This window comes from Molothrus ater, chromosome W, assembly GCF_012460135.2.
Source record: "Molothrus ater isolate BHLD 08-10-18 breed brown headed cowbird chromosome W, BPBGC_Mater_1.1, whole genome shotgun sequence".
In the NCBI taxonomy this organism is placed as follows: domain Eukaryota; kingdom Metazoa; phylum Chordata; class Aves; order Passeriformes; family Icteridae; genus Molothrus; species Molothrus ater.
The window spans coordinates 10,088,967-10,113,206 of NC_050510.2; the positions used below are offsets into that span (position 1 = coordinate 10,088,967).

General features: G+C 37.9%; 1 protein-coding gene across 11 annotated transcripts; it reads right to left on the reverse strand.

The window, feature by feature from the left end:
* Positions 1 to 1,370: 1,370 nt before the first annotated feature.
* Positions 1,371 to 23,709, reverse strand: LOC118701540 (heterogeneous nuclear ribonucleoprotein K). Of its 11 annotated transcripts, none has more exons than XM_036406214.2 (15): positions 23,587 to 23,709; positions 20,676 to 20,750; positions 19,715 to 19,812; positions 18,094 to 18,150; positions 16,613 to 16,656; positions 15,592 to 15,664; positions 14,898 to 15,011; positions 13,755 to 13,883; positions 12,949 to 13,256; positions 12,575 to 12,629; positions 5,985 to 6,035; positions 4,119 to 4,140; positions 3,962 to 4,044; positions 3,351 to 3,520; positions 1,371 to 2,579 (listed from the first exon to the last, which is right to left on the reverse strand). In XM_036406214.2, the coding sequence occupies exons 2-15, from the start codon at positions 20,722 to 20,724 to the stop codon at positions 2,546 to 2,548; spliced, it is 1,287 nt and encodes a 428-aa protein (XP_036262107.1). In that variant the 5' UTR covers positions 20,725 to 20,750; positions 23,587 to 23,709; the 3' UTR covers positions 1,371 to 2,545. The 11 variants fall into 11 exon arrangements, with proteins under 11 accessions (XP_036262107.1, XP_036262101.1, XP_036262108.1 ...); XM_036406208.2 differs by having other exon boundaries at positions 19,715 to 19,824; XM_036406215.2 differs by lacking the exon at positions 23,587 to 23,709 and adding an exon at positions 23,307 to 23,401 and having other exon boundaries at positions 1,371 to 2,518.
* Between the last annotated feature and the right edge of the window lie 531 nt (positions 23,710 to 24,240).

The window sequence follows — 24,240 nt, forward strand, 5'->3', positions numbered from 1 at the left end:
AACATGGACCTGAATGCTGCTATAGAACCCATGCCTTAAGGGCTACATTTCAAATCCAGCAGTTTCTGTACATAACAGTCAGCCTTTAAAAAAGGCCTCCATAAAGAATAAATTGTTTCAGTTTCTACAATCAGTGTTACTAAACTATTTTTGAAGTAGAAGTGTAAGGACTATCGTGCTTTCAGTATTCCCCTACATCCCTTTCCTAACAGAAAACCCCAGCAGTCCTCTGTCATGGACATATTTTATGAAAAATCCTTTTGCTAGGATTTTTTCTCCTGAGAAGCTGAGAGGCCTCAGAGGAAAAGAAATACAATAATTATCTGCTGCTGTGGAATGCAACAGGTGCATCTTTGATTGGTCTCATGTGGTTGTTTCTAATTAATGGCAAATCACAGTCCAGCTGTCTTGGACTCTGGTCAGTCACAAGATTTGATTATCATTCCATTCTTTTCTATTCCTTGCTAGCCTTCTGATGAAATCCTTTCTTCTATTCTTTTAGTTTAGTTTTAGTATATAATTTTCTTTTCATATAATATATATCATAAAATAATAAATCAGCCTTCTGAAACATGGAGTCAAGATTCTCGTCTCTTCCCTTGTCCTGGGACCCCTGTGAACACCACCATAGTCCTCCTCAAGAAACAAGCATCTTTTTGGCCCTAAATCAGTAGGTAAAAGAGGGGTGGGGACAGAGGCGTAAGACAAATCCCAAACCCAGTTCCTTTTACAGTAGGAATCCCTTACGCTCATCTCAAAACATAAGTGCTTGGTTTTAAGGAAACCTTAAAGAAAACCCAACTAAAGCTAGAGGCGGTGCTTAACCTGTTTATAAGAACAGGCTAGCTTCTAAAAAGATGCAGATCATTAACAAGAAAAAACAAAACACATTCTTCTGTATATTGACTTGTGCAGCTTTTTCCCTGCTAAAATATTTTAAAAACACAAACCATAGACACAGTGTAGAAGTGCATAGAAAAAAAACCTGCACCCATTTTGTTTTAACTTTGCAGTTTTGTTTGACCTTTTTTACTAGGTTGCTAATTTCTTCATTTAATTTATGTTCAGCCATTCCTAAGGAAATACCAATTCTACGTGTATGTTTATTTACTGAGAAAACTGCCATACTCCTTTACCCTAGTAAAAAGCAGGTTTTGGGTGTTTTCTAGGGATTTATTACAGCTCTGCTAAGTAGGTAATCTCTTAGCTCCTTGCCCTTTCTTATGATATTTTAAGTGTAGCTCCTTATGACAGGAATTACCCCATATGGTTCAAAAAGATAAGAAAAAAAAAAGTTCAAGACACAATACAACCCCCCCAGAGTGAAATAATCCACTTAATCTGGATTAATCACACTGAGATTTACAAAGTTCTCGAATCTCTTGTTTTTGCTTTTATTTAGGAAGCGAAAATAAAACTTGTAAATTATAAATACAAATGCCAAGGTATTACATGAAATATCCAGGAGTACTTTATTATTTTTTAATTTCTCACAAATATTTCCTATGGAACTCAAGAAACAGGGAAACCAAAGAAATTGAGTCTGTATACAATGAAAATCAAGTTAGATACTGCCAATTTGTCAATTCATAAAAGTTTCTATCTGACAAAAATGAGCTCTGAAAAGTACCAATTCATTAATTTCATCAACTGCTATTTTTAACTATATTTGCATTAAGCAATCTGTGTAGAACCAGGTGTATTTAACCCACTTAACTCAGCGGTATCACAGTTTTAAAATATTTTTTGTCACCTATATATAGATATATATACAATGCAGAGGGCCAAAAATATGAAAAAAGGTCAAATTTCACACAACGTAAGCATTAATATTTTTTTACTTTTTTTCCCCAATTAGCAAAGCCAAGCCAATTTTCACACTGTTTCTTTAATTTGCCAAAAACATGTAACCCCATCTATATCAAAGAAGCAGAAGAGTAAGCTTAACAGCAACTTTCATTTACGCATTTTCTTGGGGGTGGGGGGAAGGGTGTATTCATTTTAGATATTACCTTACATATATTAAAAAACGTCCACCAATAATAGGTTCACTAAATTTATTTAAAAATTGTAAAATACATCTTAAAAAAGAACATTACATTCTGCACACTGCCCTCAAAGGATGCCAGGGACATGTGAACAAACCAGTCCTTTCCCCCCTTCAAAATAAATTTAAAAAATTACAGTGTACATAAAGCAAGGTGTTCACAATAGCTACAGGAAAAATAAAAACACATTACAATTTACTACCACTGAACAAAAATAAAATCCACTCTGCTGCTGTTTCAAAATTTCAGTGTTAGTCTTGTGCAACCTTTTCCTACCCCAAATATTTGTAATGAACTAAAACATTACATCTGGCGAAAAGCAGATTCCACTACACCTCAAATGCAGAACACCTATGAAGCAGAGGAATGTTGGCTATTTAAACAGAAGCAGATATTAAAAAAAAAAAAGGTGCAGGACTCCTTCAGTTCTTCACTAGTCTTAGAAAAACTTTCCAGAATACTGCTTCACACTATAAAAAAGAAAAAATAATCTTGCATTAGAATCCTTCAACATCTGCATACTGCTTCACACTATAAAAGAAAAAGAAAAAAGCATGTATTAGAATGATTGACCATACATCTTACATCAGTATTTACAATGGCATTCTTAAACTATAAATTTCCAATACTATTTAAAGTAAATAATTTTGAAAGGGTAATGACTAATAATTATAGGCATTTAATTATTTAAAAGCACATTTAAATATTAGCAATCTAAAGCCAAACATTCAAGTAAACATTAAAAAAATGCTATGATAGCCAACATGTTATTAAAGCAAAACTAGGTAAACTATGTCCAAAACTATTAATATTCAGAAGAAGAGAAAGTAATGCCAGCAAGGTGTGAAATGCTGCATAACAGCACCAATTGATTTCAACTTGTCCTGTAGAGGCATGGCCTGTGCCATATGGCAGACTGTGATTTGTTGTCGGTTATCTAAAAACAACAAAATCACTAGTCTTCCACACAGAACTAGACCAACATCCACTGAAATCTTCTATATTTTCTACAGGTTCTATATAATTAATTACAAGTAATTTTTTTGCAGCAATTTTCACCAGAGAAATGAAAGGACTGCTTGGCCAAGGTGTCTTCCATCAAGATTAGTTTCGAGGGAATTTTCATTTTCGTTAAAACAGAGAAAAGAGAATCAAGGCAGACCTACCACTAGAGAAGTTAGGTTCAATAGTTACTTAAATCCTGTCTTCTAAAAACTATATTACAGAGAAGAGCTTTAGAATGTAGTAGTAGGAAAGTCAGTTTAAAAATGATAGTAAGGACAGCATTAAGCTTCAACTTGCCTGTTCTGCAGTAAATATTGAGCATTTTGTATCTGGTCCTGCGTTCCTGTAATAGTTATTATTCGATCTTCTGAGCCTTCTAGTGGTTCATCGATTTTGATTGAAGCTCCTGACTCATGACGTATTTGTTTGATTCTCTGGCCTCCCTTTCCAATAATAGAACCTGCCAACTAGGGGAGAAAATAAAGCATTCATTTCTTGATATAACTTTCTCTGCACAGTACTGTTCAAATAGCTTCCATCCATTTAGTTTTAAGAGTTTCAATGGAAGCTTGCTCTTTTACAGCCTCAAAGCAGTCGCTGTAATGTATATTAGTAAACAGAGGTGGGATAAAGTTGGAAGAACCAAGTGTTTGTAAAACCAAGTTATATAGACCATCTCTATTATTGAATATTAACAATTAAAAATAGTTCAGTGCAATCTCTAAAGTCAAGACAAAACAAACATCCTTAAGAATAAACTTCCAATGATTTAGAAACACTCACTTTATATTAAAAGTACTTATCAAGCATACCAAATACTTCTGATTTACTTACATAGCCTAAGAAAAGACTGTGACTTTTTATTTATTTATTTAAACACAATTGTAAAGCAAGTCAGCTTCACTTACATCTTTGGGAATTGTTACTTGTGTTGTGATGATGGGTCCACCAAGATCTCCATATGAACCACGGCCCCCTGTGTAAGAATAGTCTGATTTAAACATATGCATCAAGCCTCTTACTGACTAAATGAAGTGCATGTCAAAGTTCTCTATAAAAACTTACCATATCCAGAGCCACCTTCAAACTATAAGAAAAAGAGAAAGAAAAACTTTAAATAGTGAAACCAGCAGTGATTCATTAACATGTTTCCATCTCAAGTATTATACTGTTAACTTTGAGCTTATTTTATGCAAAAATCCTAACCCACAACCTTAATCTAAGTGTCATTAAAGACAAAATGGGGAAGAGGGCAGACCAGGAACAAGAGGGCAGGGAGGAATCTCACAAGAACCTTTTAGCTAGCTCTGTTAAAATCTCTAAGAATAAGTCATTAAGATCTAGCCATACCAATTTACCAAGCAACCTTATCAATTCAGTTGGTAAACAGCTCTTGATATTGATCTATTCCTGACCCTTGAACTAAACTGGTATTCAAATCCAAAGATCAGAGTTCAGCCTTATTATTACTACCTATACAGCTCAGGAGAAAATAAATTTTCAGTTTGAGACAAGACATTTACCTGGTAACTGTCAACCCTCCTACTCCATCTTGAGGAAAAAACAATTCAACTCTAATAACTTTATAACTTGTCTCTCTCCATTTAGACTGTACTACAATCCTTTGCATCCTAGAAGGGACAATCATGACACTTATTACTACTGTTCTGCTAAAACTATCATATAACAAATCCAAATCACTGTACTGCAGCACTCCTGACTTTTTATTTTTAGGACTGGTACTTGATATCAAGTGCTTAATTTGATCTAATGCCTTTTGTATGCACACACATTCATTTTAATCTTCCTATAGAAGCAGAAATAGATGTGCACACTTCTCTAGAACTCAACTGATAACACTGAAATACAGGAATCTGTGAAGTACTTGTTTGCAGAAGTTGTAATGCAATAATTTTTTCCAAAACAAAAACCAAACACCTGTCAGCTTTTTAGAGCCAAATCAAAATGGAAGCTATTCAGAAAAGTTATTTGTTTCTAAGCAACCTGTGTTGTGCAATCACATTGCTTAGCAATACTGACCATAATACAATATAAAAAGAGCTTGTAGTGGAGTGCAAAATACAAAACAATGAAGGACACTGCGTAGAACTTAATTCAGAGACTGATCAGAGCTGCATATTCCACACATACTCTTCTACCTATTTCTGCTGATATTTTGCCCAGGGAATCTCTTTTTTGGGCTAACTTGTAATGAACAATCATTTTCTTCATCCTTTCTGCTGCTTCCCCTCCCCAGACTACAAGACAGCAAATTAATTTGACAGCACATGAGTAATTCTAACTGCAATGTTTATGTAAGCTAGGAACTAACATTTAATATTTGGTGGCACTTTAACATCTTCTACAGAGCATAAACACTTGCTGATACCCTTTGAACTTTCCTCCCTAAACCCTCTAAGAGTAAGAAGTTTGATAAACACAAATCAAATAGAATATTTCAAATATATGGATAGGTAATGCACAAGTTTATCCAGAACTATAAGTAAAGAATTACTTTTAGCATTCCTTATTTGAAACAGGGGAAAGCACAACATGATGAAGTTAAAATAAAACATAGTCCTAAATAGATGCATCTACAGGGTGCTGACAAAGCAAGAATTACAGCAAAAGTTACAGCAGAAACAGTAAAATAGGGTACAAAAGAGACAGTACTACAGAAAAGCTTCTCTTGGCTGTGCTGCTACATGCTTCCATTGAGGAACATTAACTGCCTGTATAGGATTCACTGTTTAGGACATAAACTGCTAATAACTTGAGTTACAATGACAGCTTTAGGGACTTTTCAAAGGTGCAAGCTGCCACTAACTACATTCAATCTCAAAAAATTCCAGTTATCACTCAAACAATTCAAATTATTTTCCTCAAAAATAAATTCTTAAACTAGTCAAATAAAAGCATGAGCACACTCACCAACTCTGGTGGCTGCATGTCATCACAGGCATCTACATGACACTGCATCATCTTCCAGGGACAATGTAATAGAAGAAAAAGAGGAAATGAATCCAAATTAAGTCCATGTTATGGAGACTTATAGATAACTTGGCAAACACACACAGAGCAATATAAAGAAACATTTTTCTGCACTACTTAAAACTACTACAAAGGCTCAAAAGTAAATAACAGACCAGTTACACGATTTACTCCCTTTTACTTTCACTGCTAGGGAACTGTTACTGGTCACACTTCCTTTTTCCCTTGTTTCTGTGGCATAAACACATTTTCCTCTTACACAAAGGATTCAGACAGTTAAGGGCCGAGCAAAGCTTGAACAGTTGGTTATTTGGTTTTTTACCTCTAAGTACTGGAACTGCACTATATAGTAAAAGATGTTACTCTCAGATACCAAAACCTTCTACTTCTCTTATGCATAAAATAAAACAGGAAAGGCATTTAATAGAACAAGTAACTGTCATTGATATTTCTGTGTCACCAACAGGTCAAGCAGGAAGGAGACAGCTTCTCATATGTTATTATTTTCCATATACCTCATACAGCCAACAGCTAAACTAATAATCTACTCCTGTCTAATTATACTGGAAATCCAATTACTTTTTTTTTAAAGTGTGATATATAGCATATCTTTCCTTTAGTCTTCCTTAACAAATGTTGGGAAAAAAATTCAACAAAATTATAAAAATACAATTTGTAGTATCCACTTCAAATTACTATTATGGCAAAGGCCTTTGCTGAGTTAAAACATGCAACATAACATGGATGACACACCAAAAAAAGGATGACACCACTGATGAATTATTCTTTAAGGAACTAAGGGACACCTCCAAATCAACTGCCCTTAACATTTTGAGGGACTTCATCTTGCTGGATGTTAACTGGAACACCACACAGCTGGTACAACCAGGGCCAGAAGATTCCTAAAAACACTTGGATGACATCATGGTACAGATACTAGGGGAGCCAACTAGGAAAGGGGCCTTCCTTGATTTGTTGCTCGTTAACAGAGAGGAGTCCAAGAGTGAAGTGGCGATTGGTGGCCATCTTGGCCACAGTGACTACAAAACAATCAAGTTTAAAATCTCTGGTGAGAGGAAAAAAAGTGCCAGCAAAACTTCAACCCTGGACATGAGGAGAGGAGGCTTCAAGTTGCTCAGGGAACAAGTAAGGTCCCCTGGGAAAATGCTTTGGAAGGTGCTGGGGTCCATTAGTGCTGATCACTTTTTAAGCACCACCCCCTAAGGGCACAGGCAATTCCCAAATGTCAGAAGTCAAGCAGGCAAGGCAGAAGGCCAGCTTGGCTGAGCAAGGATCTTTTTCTGGAGCTAAGGCAAAAGAGGAAGGTGTATGCCCAGTGGAAGCAAGGTCAGGTGATATGGGAAGAATACAGAGATGCTGCTTGCCCCAGTAGGGAGAAAATCTGGGCAGCCAAAGCTCAACTGGAATTGAAGCTGCCGGAACTGCGGGGGACAATAAAGTTTTCAAAATATATCAGTAGCAAAAAGGAGACCATAAATAACATTGGCCTGTTACAGGATGAAGATGGCCACCTCACAGAGACAAGGCAAACGTCTTTAATGCATTCTTTGCCTCTGTCTTCAACTCGGATGACAAACCAAGGAGGTCCCAGCACCCTGAGCTGGAGGACAGTGACTGCAAGAATGATCAACTCCCAGTTAACCCTGTAGTTCAGTAGGATCTGCTGCTCCAGGTGCATCCCTATAAATCTATGGTGCCTGATGGGATTCATCCAAGAGTACCCAAAGAGGTGGCTGATGTCATTGTGAGACCTCCCTCAATGATTTTTGAATGATCTTGGGAATCTGGAGAGGTCCCAGCTGACTGGAAGCTGGCAATGGTTGTCCAAATTTTCAAGGGCAAGAAGGATGACCATGGTAACTACAGGCCTGTCGGTCTCACTTCAGTACCTGGTAAACTTATGGAAAGGATTATTCTGGGAGCTACTGAAACACACGTGATAGATAATGTCTATGTTGCAGTCATTGGTCACAGCTAGCACAGCTTCATGAGGTGAAGGTCCTGCTTGACAAACTTGATTTCTTTTTTGACAAGGTAACCCACCCACTTGATCAAGGGAAGCCAGTTGATGTGATCATTTTAGATTTCAGTAAACCTTTCAATACTGTCTCTCTCAGGATCTTTCTGGACAAAATGTCCAGCTGGATAACAACGTCATGCAATGGGTGGACAACTGGCTCATAGGTCAGGCACAAAGGGTTATAGTGAATGGGGTGACATCAGACTACTGACCTGTCACTAGTGGGGTTCTGCAGGGCTCCATTTTAGGGCCAGCTCTCTTTAACATCTTCATAAATGACTCAGACACTAGATTTGAAGGTATACTAAGTAATTTTGCCAACAACACTTAAGTGGGAGGAGCTATTGACTCCTTTAAAAGCAGGGAGGCCCTGCAGAGAGACCTCAACAAATGAGAGGCCATCACCAACCATATCAAGTACAACAAGGGAAAGTGCTGGATTCTGAACCTGGGATGGGACAACCCTGGATGTACAGACTGGGGAAAAAGATGTTGGACAGCAACACCACATAAAGGGACCTGGGGGTCCTGCTTGATGGCAAGTTTAACATGAGGCAGCAGTGCCCTGGCAGCCAGGAGGGCCAATTGTGTCCTGGGATGCATCAGGCCCAGCATCACCAGCCAGTCAAGGGAAGTGATTCTCTTGCTCTGCTCTGCACTGGGGTGGCTTCACCTTGAGTCCTGTGTGAAGTTTTGGGTGCCAAACTAGAAGAAAGATATTAAGCTATTAGAGAGCATCCAAAGGCAGACTATGAAGATGGTGAAGGGTCTTGAGGGGAAGCCATATGAGGAACAGCTGAGGTCATGGGAGAAGGGAAGACTGAGGTGATACCTCATTGCAGTCTACATCTTCCTCAAAAGAGGAAGCGGAGGGGCAGCACTGATCTCTTCTCGGGTGACCAGTGACAGGACTCAAGAAGACAGCACGAAGCTGTGTCAGGGGAGGATACCAGGAAAAGTTCTTCACCCAGAGGGTGGTTGGGAACTAGAAGCCAGGGCACTGGTCACAGCCCCAAGGCTGCCAGAGCTCAAGAAGCATTTGGACAGTGCTCTGAGGCACAGGGTGGGATTGTTGGGGTCTCCTGTACAGAGCCAGGAGTTGGACTCAATGATCATTGTGAGTCCCTTCTAACTCAGGATATTCTGTGATTCTATGAAAATGTAAGTGCTCCTTTAAAAATGGTTCCTAAAATATTAGGTGCATACAATTTTCTTCTCTACAGACTCATTTGTGCTAGTTACTACTGGTAACCAATGCAAATTAAATCAAAACCAAATACAACACTGACTGGATAAGACAAAATGATTAGTATTAATAAGAATTTATTGCCTTTTGCATGCAATTGAAAAATACGCATGCAATACTAACTGATGGGAAATTCCTTGGCCCAGAAGAGTGAAAATTGAAATTTTGTTAATTTTAGTATTTAAGTAGATGTGTCAAACATATTTTCTTCACTCTCTCTTTTTTGACGTGCTCCTTAACATCAAGTCTCTTAAAACATAAAGTGTGTTTAATATTTTTTTAGGGTATGTACCTTTATTGAAGTCCTAATACAGACACATGTATACACACACACACACATATATATATAATGATTTAGCAGTAGAAATCATTTGAATGAGAAAAACCAGATGAGGTGTCTGAACATACGCTACAACAGACACTGATTTAGCTCTTGTTCAACTCCAATTTAAAAATACTTTGAAAGCATTAGGCATAGGCCATTATAACAAAAAAAAAAAAAAAAAAAAAGGGGAAGTGGAGGATTAAACAGCTTTATAAGTACTTCTCCACCTTATTTTTTCCCTGGTATGTTTTTGTGCATTTGTCTATCTAAAGCACCCATGGGGATGGGGGTGTTAAAAAAATAGCAGAAATGCATTTGTGTTTTCTCAGCTATCAAAATAGCTGTCATGGCCCATAGGCATTTAGTACTTACAGCCTAAAATATATACCACTGTAAATAAGAGAAACAATGCATGTATGTTTTCCAGTAAAATGCTTCAGAATAAATTATATATATATACACACACACACAATTATTTTTTCCTCCCATCTTCAACTTTACAAGACTGTCAGTCTTGTTACATCTTAAAAAAGTCAAGTTTCACCATCCAGTCTTGGTTCACCATCTTACAAGTCTGAACTTTCTCATTTTTAGAGAAGAGATCTGGCAGAAAATGAGGATTTCAGTAGATTCAACATCTCCAAGATGTTGGTCTGAAAAGACTATTCTTGCCTTTTAATGTATTTATGTAAAATGGCAGTCCTGCTCTCTGAAATTAGCCTTTCCCATGCATTACTTCACAAATCACAAGGATGTTAGTTTACTCTAAATGTTTCACTGTGACTGTGGTCACAAGGGTTTTCAGGATGAAGAAGAGATGAGAATGTTGACTCTATGATCAGAAGGCTTGATTTATTATTTTATGATATATGTTACATTAAGACTATACTAAAAAGAAATAGAAAGGAAAAGGTTTCTTCAGAAGCTAGCTAAGCTAAGAATAGACAAGAATGAATAACAAAGATCTGTGTCTCAGACAGAGAGCAAGAGCCAGCTCTGCCATGAGTGGTCAGGAAATCTAAACATTCACAGGAGACCAATCACAGGTCTACCTGTTGCATTCTACAGCAGCAGATAACCATTGTTTACTTTTGGTTGCTGAAACTGCAGCTTCTCACAAGGAAAAATCCTAAGAAAGGATTTTTCATGAAAGATGTCTGCGACATTTCACTACAGAATGGTTTCTATGTGAAATGTATAGTAGCGCAAGACCTTATATTTCTGGTATGACACTTTCAGTTTTAGCCTCACAATCCATGGAAAGATTTTTCATGTGCTTATACAATTACGGATACTGGGATTATGGCTAGCCAAAAGTAGAAATTAAATAAGATCTGTGTCAGAAAGCAGTCCTCATTGTAGGCTGTCTATGAAACTCATGCATAAAGCAGCCAAAGCCACGAGCAGCTCCACTGTGAAGAGGAAGAAATAGAATTGCTTTTCAGAACGTGGAAAACAAGCAAGCAGAGATGACTCCTATTTATTTGTAGAAACTCGTGTCAAGAAAGCCAAGGTCAACCTGATCAAAGTCAGACTAGAGTTCAAATAGATTTCTCTATTCTAAATGGAATGGAACAGAACTAGAACACACTATTGCCCCAAGCTGAAGACTGTTCTCAACCACATACCCAAGGAAGGGCAGATTGCTCTGTTTATATGCCCTGACATTGGTTTTACCAGATGCTAATAAGAAAACACAAAACCCGAGCTTTGAAAACATGAAAATACAAAGAAGTGCTCTTAGAGGTCTAGTTCATAACTCCTAGTTTCTTAAGATTCTGAGTAGCATAGACAACTTGCTGGTTTTAATGTTGTGGGTTTGTTTGTTTTATTGTGGGTTTGTTTACTTCTTTTTTTGGGAGGGTGGGGGTGGTTTGTTTGGTTTTAGTAATTTTAAATGCAAGTCTTTAATTTTAGTCGTTCTGCTAGGCTTCCGGTGCCTCAATTGTGACATTGTTTCAATATGTTCTTCCAGTATGTGTTACTGGAAGTAATTGCCTCTTCCTCCCAGGAGGCACCAATGTGTAAATCTCATTTAGGTAGCCCATTTCATAGTTCCTCTACTTTCTCTTCCATTTATTTTAAATAATCTAATCTCACCTGTCATCTTAAAGAATGTGCCAAACAGAGCCAGAAGAGGTAAAAAAAAAAAAAAAAAAAAAGAGATTGTTAACCAGAGGTTTACCTCTGAGATACCTAGAATTTGTCTTCCCAGGAAAGAGGATACAATAAATTACTACCAGGAAGTCATATTTCAGAGTACAACATGGAGGAATATCTTTACGCATTTTTTAATTCTCCTCACCACCCAACATGGTTGAAATGTATCTAATTTCATTTGAAATTCATCTTATCAGTGGTCCTGGCTCCAAAACATTTGAAATCATAGTAGATTTTTTTCAGACATAAATTAGCATAAAGAACTGAATTGAAAAAGCAATTATCTGTCAGACCAACTAGATCCCATTAAAGATATTATTCACACTCTCTTAAATTTTGTTAACATTTGTTGGAAAACATTGTTCTGACATGCTTTCTTAATCTGAACAGCCTACCAATTTCTATTTCTGTCATCCTGATTTACAAGCAACAGTCTACAAGAAGGTCTGTGTAATTAAAACCTGAAGGGACTGTGCTCTACCAACTTTCTATTCCATTATTGATGGTAGGCAGGGAAAAACAACCAACCAAACAAACAAAATCCCACAAACTAAAACCACACAGCAGATCACATCCCAAATACTCTTTACACCTCCAACAGCTGTATTCTTGGGGAGACCATTTGTATGGCCAAAAGATTGTGGAGATATCAAAGTTTATCAGAGGCACACATGTTCCACACTTAAATGTATGTATTCAAGAAGTTTCCTCAAAGTGCTAACTGTATTTACTAAGCAAAATAAATTTTAGCCTCCTACCATTCCATCATAACGGTCTCCAGGTCTACCTCTTCGGTCATAAGACATAAGATCTCTAAAATGAGAAAAAGCAGCAGCATATGACTCATGTTATGAACTAGTTTATATATTCTAATTCAAGTTTTAACAATTTGCACACAATTATGAATTTCTAAATGCTTTAGCCTAGTTCTGAATGACAAAGTTACAGAACTACTAGTCCTGATAATACTGTAGAAATAATTAAATTCAAATGCTTTCAAAATCTTCTGGTGCAATACACACTCACTTCTGAATAACTACTAGCAATATGGAGTGTGAAACAAGTCCCGGAACATGAACACAATTCAGTAAATGTTACTCAACTTGTACAATGCATTTATGCAACAGCTTACCCGCCACGAGGAGGTGGTGGAGGAGGAAGAGGAAGATTACGAGCTCTGCTGCCACCTCTGCCACCACGGCCTGGCGGAGGTGGTGGAGGTCCTCTGCGAGGGCTCATATCATCATAATCTCTTCTTGATGGAGGCATAGGTCGTCCCCCACGACCAGGAGGCATTCGATCAAAGCCTCCTCTTCCACGCATGGGAAAGCCTACTGGACGTCCCCTTCTATCATCAAACATCATTGTGAAGCCACCATAGTCATATGTTTCATCATAGAAATTTGGATCATAAGGCTGGGCCCGTCCTTTAATTGGAGACTAAGACACACAAAAACAAAAATAACACCCCTCCCACCAGTTAGCATTGATACAACTATATTTCATTAAATTAATATAATAAATATATAAATATTAATTTATACATGCTGAATATGTTCTTTATTTCACAATACTCATAAGCAAGGCAGGGGGAGTGATATACTTCCTGAGAGCTTATCTATGATAGAGAAATTGCTGTTATCGATGGGTGGCACATACGTTTCTCACACTTCCTCCCTAATTTAAATTTTCTTATTTTAAGGATATGTAAAGCATGACTAAGTCCCTTGGTACCAAAAATGTCTTCTCTCTCCAATAAGGTACACTCCAATTCTAGCAAGCAGGAATAATTTCAAAGGGTGCTAACAGTCCAATGCTTATTTTGTTACTGAAGAATAGGCAATGAATTAAAAATAGAAATGGAAAGATATAATTTTCCAGCCAAATCATCTTGACTTTCATGAATACCAATGAAAGAATAAGTTTAAGACACATTACCTCAGAGATAAGATCCAAGATAATCTTGATACATTCCACAACTCTGTCAGGTTTTCCACCAATAAGCACCACTCTATCAGTGGAATGAGGACAACATTCTTGAAAAAGCTTAATGGTGGTTTGAGTATTCTGTTGAATAGAAGAAAAGCAACCCCAAAATTTTCAAATAGAAGTATTTTAAAGAATTTTATCAACTTATTGAAAACAAAATGGGTAAGACACACACTAAAACAATTGAAAAGAAACAGTCAAACAAATCATTCAACTTCCAGTAACTTTAAGTGAATGCTTGGCTTCCAAGTTCTTACAACAAATTTAATCTTAAAATATTATATTTTTAATACCCGCGCAATGGCACCAGTTGGTATGAAATGCTAGTGAAAAATTTAGAATTTTGAAGTCTTTTAATTATGGCTTATCTACATGGTTATTTAATCAAATACAAGCAAAAGGACCACATATTCATTATAACCTTACAGGTTATATAAGCCTTCATATGTCATAAAAATATGCTTTGGATGCAAGACAGCAATGTTGCTAGAATTATGTCTATTCATCTTGCCTTTCCCTCATTCCACACAAATAGTAAGTTATGCCTAAACGGACCTGGAATTGCCTTTGATGCAATGTGAGGAAAGGACAGAAAAGAACACTCTAGATTGATAGAGACCACTAGCTTTTTAAGACAAAACCTCATTCCTTCACAAAGGAAAAAATGGCCTTTGAGGAAGTGAAAGTTAAAATACCCAAAAACTAAACAAACAAAACCCTAAGAAAACCCACTATACTTTTTTATAACAATATTCAAGCATCTATTAAATTATCATTAAATAGCTTATGGAGATCTATCGATACTAAATAGTTTTCCTTGTCTAACACCATCGATATAACCTATTTAGCAGTTCCTGATGAATGGCATTTTAATTTAAAAAAGTATCCTTTATTTATAAAGATTACTGCTAATACACTTAAAAGCTTTATAAGTAGTTCTGGGCTCTATCACCAACAGCTACTTCATGTATGAAATATGTTCTTAAGGATCTCATAGATCATAGATGAAGCTTACACTCACAGCATATGAACACAAAAAAATAATTTGTTTATAGAATAAAAGCAGAATCTGAAAAGAATAGGAAACAGTACCTCTCTGAGTTCTTTGATTTTAGCACCCTTGACACCAATAATTCCTCCTGCTAGACTTTGGTGAATTAGAAGTCTTAATTCACAGTCAAAGTCACTACCTTTGTAGTGCTGGTACTGTAAGATGCATACAAGAATAAAATATTAGTCAGGGGAAAAAATAATTGAAAAATACAAATACTCATTTTGAATTTCTTTAAGATTTTTCTCCAAACAGCATGGTATGACTTAATTTACTGCTGAACTGTAATATTGTATTTACTATTAGAAAAAAAAAAATCACATTTTTAAGTAATTTGCCTCAACACAAGGTGATGTCAAATTAGCTTTATTTATTTTATGATTATTGCTGTTGTATAGAATTTTAATATATCCAACAGCGCAACACACTTGATTACAATGCAAAGACAGAATGGAAATTACAGTAGAGCTACTTTAAATGGGGAACTAGTCAGGAAACAGGTGGTTTGAAGGAAAGGAGGCTGTTCCAAATATTATTCTTCTAAGAAATTTTCTCTGTCCCCTATTAAAAAAATGCCAACACATACATTGAGAGCTATAGGTCTTTCTTTCAAAAAAAGGCTAGGTTTTACTTTCTATTTTAATATATTAAAAATAGGACACAATCATCTAGAATTATCTTGTTTTAAAATCTAAATTTATACCTCTGAAAAAGAAACAAACCTAAGAGACATACCTCTTCCAAAGTAGGGATAATCTTCTTCAAGATTTCTCCAATTGTCTCTGTATCTGCACTTATACTCAAGATACTGTTAAGAGGCCATAGTATTAGAAAACATAGAGAAGGTGGAAAGTAGCAGAAATAAGTTTATTATTCATAATCATACACAAAATTCTAACAAGACTGACTACACAGAAGACCTTACAATTAATATTCTCCATTTAAAGTAAACCTGTTCACTGGATTTACAACACATGCATCTTTGTTTATGTCCAATACATATGCATGATGAATATAAGAATTTAAGGCTAGGCAGGCCTTGCAGAGAGAGCAAGAGAACTCATGAGAGCTTTTGGAAGGGCTCAGACAGATTAACCAGGCAAGAAATTGACGCAAAACTTAAAGTATGAGTGAATATTCATTTTCCCTGCCACCACTAATTTAGTATACCCTTAACATTACATTGGTAAAACTAGCACACCTTTTTATAGAAAAGGTGAGGATATGTAAGTAGTCAACATTATATCTGGAGTAAGGTTGAGATACCAGTTAGAAATTAGATTACTAATGGGCTCTGCAAAAAACGCAACATAAATACGAGGGGGGAAAACCCCAAAACAAAACAAAAAACCAAACCCACAAACAAACAAAAACATAACACAAATGAGAAGTGAAGAAAAGTGAACTAGAGTTAGTATTTCAGCAGAAATAATTATGAATGGACAATGCTGGGGGGAGAAAGGTGGGCCACAAAGACCAGAGCAAGAGACTTCTGAAACAATTTGATTTATAATACAGTAAATATACAACACTTGAAGCTGTGCTCTTTCAATTGAAATAAAAGTAGTGGATTGTTTGGGTGGCCAATTCACGTAAAATTCAGTGACAAAAAGACTTAATGGGGAAAATAAGACAGCAAACTTTAAAAAAAACAATACACGGTCTATAAGGGGATACTATTTATATCAAAGGCAGGTAATAAAATACATTTCTCTCTTTCTAATCAGGCAGTGAGGCATAAACTGTTGGGACATACCGCTCAGGGCCACTGCTGTCTGGGACTGAAACACTGGCATTGTACTGCATTGGTCATTGGCGTTCGTGGATGTTGGCATTGGGCATGGGCATTCAATCAGTAGTTGTCAAGTATGGTACCCGTTTGGCAACAAGCACATTTTTGGGCATAGCCAACCAGGGTTTTCACATGGGCGTTCAGGGGCGGATGGGCCAACGTCATGGTGGGCAACGCAGGGGCAAGTCGATCCAGTACATGGGTAACGGAGATATATGGCCAAAAAAACAAGGAGAGGGAAAAGGGGGAAAAGCAATAAATTTTAATTTAATACAAACTATACTTATTACTTTCAGTTAATGAAGCAAGTGTAAGTTGCTTTGAAGACTAACACAATAATGGATTGCTACATCAAATGTGACTTAACAGTATGGATCTTCACAAGTTACGTTATCTGACTAAACTACATTTTACTTTTAACAATAATGTTTCAGTAGCAGGCTGGCTCATGAAGGTAGACACAAAAACTGTTGAGATTCATATTACTGAAAAATTGAGCAAGTTGGGAAAGTTAGTAGTCCAGACCAGTAAATTATCTGGAGTAAAGGGATGTGTTTATTTACTTAAACAAACAAACAAACAAAACCACTAGCTGCCAAAGTTTGTTGGCATGATTCCTGACCATTTCAGCTTAATCCTCAATTCTAGTTGCAATAGTTTGTGAACTTAGATGGAACTGATTCTGTGATGATATATTAGCAAATATTGTGTTGAACACAGTCTTGCTTGAAAAAAACTGTAGCTGATCCTAAGTACAGGAGTGTAAACAAATGGAATTTAAGAAGCATTGCCAAGTTTTATAAATACATAACACTCACACTGGATGTGTGTCTAATCACAAGAGTCAACCCACATAAAATATGAATAGCTAAGTAAGCTATGACCATTTAAAAATTCTTCCAAGTAAAATAAAATGCTTCTTTACTGTTCTATACCTGTACCTAAATCATGCAACCCTAACATCAATGGTTTTGTGCCTTATGTCCACACTGTTAAAGCAAAAACAGATGGACCATTATGTTTTGGGATTTTTTTTAAAGGAAGCTCAAAAATTCTTTTATCGCTGGCTTAAGCCAGCCACCAGAGATAGTTTTCAATAGCACTATAATGGATTCACATAAATGGGAAATAGTATAGTTACAGGTTTTAAGTTTTACCAATATTTCTAATAAGAGATGTTAACTCGTGTAATTTAGAGGAACCCTGTTTGAAAGCAAAGAGGTTTAATATAAACCTCTCCTCCCACATAACTTGAGCTGGGTTTCAATTAAAACACAAATTGAAAAACTAAAGTTATCTTCTCCAACAATCATTATAAGTGGCTTATTAGATTATTGTTGTCTAGGTTTGAATTTCTCAATTTCTAGAAATGTATGCAATCAAGTTTTCAATGCAGTGCCCTGGAAGAATTGGTGTTAAATCAATTCAAACTCATGTATACTCACATCTGTACGAAGTGCCTTAATATTTTTGCCACCTTTTCCAATCACTGCTCCAGCATTCTGGAAAATAGTTTTCAGAATTTACATTAGGCTAAAACAGCACAGTCTGTTTTTTTGAACCAAAGACTAAGAACAATGTATCTATTTCTGCATTACCTAGTGGGGTGCATTTAAGGGTGGGGTGAGGCTTGTTTCCTTTTGAAAGGTTCAAATTAAACCAAAACAAACTGATGTGGTTTTACCATAAGGAAAAAAAGGTAAAAAAAAAAAATCAATGCAGAGATAAAAATACTCAGTAATATTTTTTCAATTTTAAATTTAAGTTTTTAGGCAATTCTGCCTGTATTCTCATGGAATCATAGGTGGACAAGCAGATGAATAAAAAACTGGTTGGATGATTGGTAATAGTTAATGGATCTTATTGCACCTAGAGGCTGGTAAGAAGTGGGGTACCACAGAGGTCTATCCTGGGATCTGTCATGTTTAAACACAGAATGATTTGGGTTGGAAGGGACCTTAAAGATGATCTAGTTCCAACCTCCTCCCCCCCATGGACAGGGATGCCACTCGCTAGATCAGGTTGCTCAGGGCACAACCATCTCATAGTTAGAATATGACTGAAAAAAAAACTTACGGGTTTCCATGCATGTTATATAAGTCAACAGCTTTGCTAGTTTATTTGATCACTTTTTAATGTTTGCAAATTTCACTTTCCCACTCCAAACATTTGAGCAAATGCTACTTTTGATTGAAGCCTATGTAAAACTGATCACTCAGATAGGTACAGTCTGAAGAATGTAAAACCAATATAAACAATCGCTAATCTCTAGTTGCTAAAATCAAGAGGAATAAACTCAAGATATTCAAGAGGGGAAATCGTAAAACTAATTTTTTACCAGGCTATTTCAAGAACTACGTGCAAAATTATTACTTTTACTATGCAGTTCATACATGATGCTAACAGCACTAAAAATATTTTGCAGCACTCCACATAACTTGACTATTCATTAGAAATGCCATGTAGATTTAAGGTAACATTCCCCTACCCTAAGACAAAAGACTGAATTACTTCAGACAGCACAAACATCTGCATCAACTGGAAATACTAAAGGAGATTCATAAATAGCAGTTTTACTATCTATACTAGTCAATGAAGCAATCGCAAGCCATGAAACATTACTCTTATATTTCCTACTGTTGATACTGATAGATTTATTAAATCTGGAGAAATTACTAAAATCTTGAGGAAGTCCTCATCTTGCCTCATATTTAATTTACAATTAAAAGCTGATCATTCTTTAAACTGCTTGCTTTCTAAAGACTAATACATAGTCATTCCCTTGGAAACAACTATGTTCTATTCAAACATGAGAAGCGGCTTATCATTTCTATGTCCTTATTTTTTCAATAAGTACATTTTTTTAAAATCAAAGAAGTCCCATAGATTGTTAGACTCACCCTTGAAAAAAATTACTGAAGATCACAATACACTTCTACTATCATTCATGCACACAAGTATTCCTAAATAAATTTTAAATAAAGCACAAGTTCTTTCTAAACATACACTGTCACCACTGTCTTAAGCAATGGTATAAGCAGTAACATAGCAATACTAAGAGCATACTTTGCTTTGAAGCAAAATGCGCAATTCAACCATTTCATCTGTATTCCGAGACCTTTTGAAGGCCTGTTCTTCTTCCATATCTTCTGCAGGACGTTTGCCTGTAGACAGGTCCATAGGGGGAAAACACAAATGTATATTTAACTTTCTAAGTCATGATAAAACTGTATATCAAGTTATGCACGGTATTCCTAGTGAAGCATTCCCTCCCATTAGCCCAATGCTAACTTCTGACATCTACCCTGAACACCTATAGGACAGAAACAGGTTTTTACTTCATCAGTCTACATATCAATTAATAAGTGAAGACTTATTCAAATCTATAAACTACAGCTGAAATGCAAATTTTTTCAAACTTTGTGAAAAAATAACACTGTTTACAACAGTGCGGCATCACCTACTTAGTATTTCTTTTACAACTGGGAAAACCTTAAAGCACAAAAGATTAAAAGTAGCTTGTCCAATACTGAAATGCTGGTGAAACAGTAGGAAAGCAGTATTTAAAGTCACTTTAAAAAACTGGCCTGAATCAATACTAATGCTCTAACTCTTCTTCACTAATTATGTCCAAAAGGTTTTTCATTCAGATAATATTTAGAGATATTTCACATATATATACATTCCTTCAAACTAACAACTGCTATAAATTAAATACAGTAATAGATATGCCTAACAGTATCTTTATGTGATCACATTGTCCATACAAATACTGAGCATTTAGCTATCAAAATATTTTCAAATCTTTCCTCATAACTTTTAGTTACTTATACCATGACTAAAATACTCCCAAAGAAAAATTACATATTCATGATACAAAAATTACATAAAACCACATGAGACATTTAAAAATTAAAAGATTAAATGAAGCATTTGATACAGTTAAAGCATTTCAAAACAGTTAGAAACATCAAGACTCAAAAAGTTTCCTTCCTCCCAAAATAAAATAGTCTTTTAAAAAATTTACCATTTGTCTCTGTGTTGGTAAAGGTTTCCTCCTGTTGTTCAGTCTCCATTACCTTTTATTCTTAGGAGGTAAAATCTGTTGCAGAATAAAAAAGAGCTAGTACATTATTTTGTGGGGGAAAAGGTTAATTGTACATCATACTAACGGGAAAAGCAAGAAGAAATGCCTGCTTTTAGAGTTTACCAGGTTTATATATACTTGCAGAGCAAACCCAATTGTTCTGGGCAGGATCAAAACCCTACTGCTTCAGAAGCCTATGAAAACAGCATAGATCAGGCTCTGTTCACTTACAGGTCTGATTCTTGCTACAACTGAAAATGAGGTTTGACCTGAGATTTTGCTGCAAAGGTTTTCTTTATAAATGAAAAAACAACAAGACCAAACACATCACTAAGAGGAGAAATAATAATCAAGTACAAAGGCTTACAGACACACAATTGCACTCTGAATTATTTCAACCTTGCTCATTTTCAAGCATTTGCTAGTTTTAAGCAATCACATTTATTGACAATGACTTTCAAATATTTAAAGTGAATAATTATCTGGGTCCTACTTTTAGGATGTTATATACCATATCTTGAATTCCCTTTTTAGGAGATGCTATGTTTCAATATGCTAATTGTTTAGTTCGTAATTTAGACCAAAAGTTATAAAATTAATGTTGGTAATTAGACGTTTTCTATCAACTTACAAGCATGCCTTCCATCAATATAACAGATGAACAAAACATTACACACAAACCACACTTGAAAAATTCTCTTAAAAATAGCACACTAGCATGTATAACCTCTGCATACATGTATGAAGAATCTCAAAAGCAGACAAACTTTTTTGACTTTGTGAAACAGGTATCTCTTACAAGATCTGCTTTTGCTAAATCCACGACTTAAGGATACTTGTAAAACAAATTAGAATTAGAAGTCAGGCAGAATAATTTTTCACCTTATTAAAAAATTAATTTGTACAGATACAGCCAAACAAAGAACGTTATTTTCCTTCCTTTAGATTTTATTGCTCAACTTTCACAGCCTGAACAAATGGTTAATATACATATCCACAAAGAAAAAGTGAGGTATCTTTAATTTTTTAAAACATCCTTTTTATTATCCGTTCATTTGTAAGTTACCCTATTTTTGCAGGCTAACAGCAAGCACTGCCGGTAGGTATGCACTCTTTTACAGTCGCTGCTGAGACACCACCTCCCCAGCATATGCCAGTATTTCCAGGCCCCTAATTTGGGCTAATAGAAAAAGCATCGCCTAAAGAATAGCCAAGTGTCGAAACAGACGCTGCTAGAACGCAGGGATGGGGGCAGGAAGAGAAATTTCACCAGGTTCAAATGGCTAACCCTTCCAGACCCCATTCTATTTACGACCCTCCCAAAAATTCTAGAGCTGCCGGGGGAAGAAATGTAATATACTGTTCAGGACAAGATGCTCTCGACTAGTTGCTGTGCTCTTTTGTGCAAATCGAGTTTGCAGGATTAAATTGGCTAACGCAAAAATTTTTAAAAACATCTAAAGAATAAAGCAGTCATGGACATGAGTAGAGGGTTGGGAGATGACGGTGTGCCTCTCCCCCGCTCCCTCCGGGACTAAGGGCCATTCCCGCCCGGACGCCTCCCCTTCCACAGCCCACGCGCCAATCTGCTCAGGCTGACGTTCACCTTTACCCCTCGCACAGCTTTTAAAACCAGCCAGCCGCCGAGCGCTCGAAATCCCAGCTCGCGCCCTAGGTGGGAGGGGGAAAGGCGCCGTTACATAACCCCCACAGTCCGAGACCCACCTCCGCGGTGGCGGGGACCAGCAGAAATGGCGGCCGCTGTGATAGCGCCTACCCACTGCTAGGCGGAGCCGTGAGCCGAAAAACCACCACCACGCGGTCACAAGATTTCCCCCACTCCGACCAGAGAGACACAAAGGAGGCACTCAGAGGCCCTCACCCCAGCTCAAGCAGAGCCAACAGAGCGCAACAGCCCTGCCACGAGAACTCTGGCATGGCCCCTAAAAGCAGGCTCTGCTACAGAACGCTCCCCAATCGTTTTGACACGGCTGCTGCCGCACAGGCCGCAGCAGAGTGCCCTCGTCTTCCTCTCTGCCCACCATAATTACCAAAAACTCGCCCCATCCACAGCTACCCTAGGTAGGTGCCAGAAAAGGGCGGCGACCGCCCCCCCCAGCCTTAGCACGCACCCGCTAGTGCGACCAGCCTCCACCACATCGCCACTCCGGGAACGGCACCAGTTGGGCCGCCGTGCTCGCACTAAGGCCACCGAAGCGCGACGAGTGAGACACAAATCATCCTTTTCACCCTTCCCTTAGGGTAGAGGGAGACCCTTGGGTCCGCAGGTTACACAAAACCACTCCACAATAGCTGAGGAGTCATCACTCCTGGCCCCCTCCTTCTCCACGCAGCAGTCCCCAGACCTACTCAATTCCGCCGCCCCGCGCAGTTTCTGCAAGAGTCCAAGAAAATCCTGGGGCCTGGCAGCGACAGGCCGCCCGTGTTTTTGTGTCACACAACAGGGTTGGGAGGGGTGCGATCAACAGCTTAGTTTCCTTCAAGCCAGCTTAACCCATCCTCCCTACCCCACCCCCAGTGCAAGCAACACCCCCTCTGAACCGCGCTTACCTGCACCCACCACGTACAGGAGAGACAGGCGAGCAACTCCTATTACCAACACACATCCACCAGCACCGCCAAATGACTGGCCCAACCACCTCGTCTCCTCCCCCTATGGGAGACCCACTGCGGCCCCGTTGGGTAAGGCAGCTGCCCATCAGGGCAGGGATGGCCTCTAGTTCGCCCCGCCCTCCGTGTGGACCACGGAGAGAAAGGCCTAAGTAATCACGAGAAGAGCACTATCCACCCTACACTGCTGCAGTGTGCCTAGGTGGTTTGTTTGTTTTACCTGCTTGACGGGGGCTACGAGAAGCGTGGCAAGAACAGTGGAGACAATAGAAGGCAGCGAAGGAGAGCGACCGCAGAGGTTTTTTTGAAAAAAATGGCGTCCGCGAAAACTCCGTCTTGTGCTTGTTCCTTAGTACTGGAGGAGGCGGGGCAGTGTTCTTGCGATGCTTAAAGCCGCACGTGGCGCCACGCCTCCTATTGGCTGTTGAGTTGCGCGGTGTTTTTGGGGTTGTGTACAGAGGGTAGGTGTATTCTTGTCTTTCTTCCCACCTACAACTCAGGTGAGGGGAAGCAGGCTGCCCCGCTGGTTCTGCCTGCCCGCTCGTTCGGCACCGCCCCTGCCTTAGATAAGTGTATGGGGTGGTTCGGCTGAGGGTAGGGTGTGGGGAAAGGGGCTTGGGTTCTGGTCAGCCTGTTTGAGGAGTAGGGAGGCATGTGTCGTCCTTAATGTGACTCTGGTGGGCCGGGCCACCTCGTCTTAGAATCCATCGCTATCCACTGCAGCTAGTCGGTGTCCGCCGGGATGCGGCGTGACAGCTGGCCTTACCGCCCCCGGGGGTCTTGGCACAGGGTAGAAGCGCCAAGCTGGTGACAGGCTAAGGACTGCATGGACGACATGAGAAACTTATCGAAATGAGTAAACAAATGGGTTATT

Excerpts from the sequence above, each read along its gene's own strand:
- LOC118701540 (XM_036406208.2), bottom strand. The coding sequence starts at position 20,724 with ATGGAGACTGAACAACAGGAGGAAACCTTTACCAACACAGAGACAAAT. Across the intron at positions 19,825-20,675 it reads TACCAACACAGAGACAAATG|ACCTGTCTACAGGCAAACGT; the intron begins GTAAATTTTTTA and ends TTCCCCCTATGG. Across the intron at positions 4,045-4,118 it reads TGAAGGTGGCTCTGGATATG|ACTATTCTTACACAGGGGGC; the intron begins GTAAGTTTTTAT and ends TGTTTAAATCAG.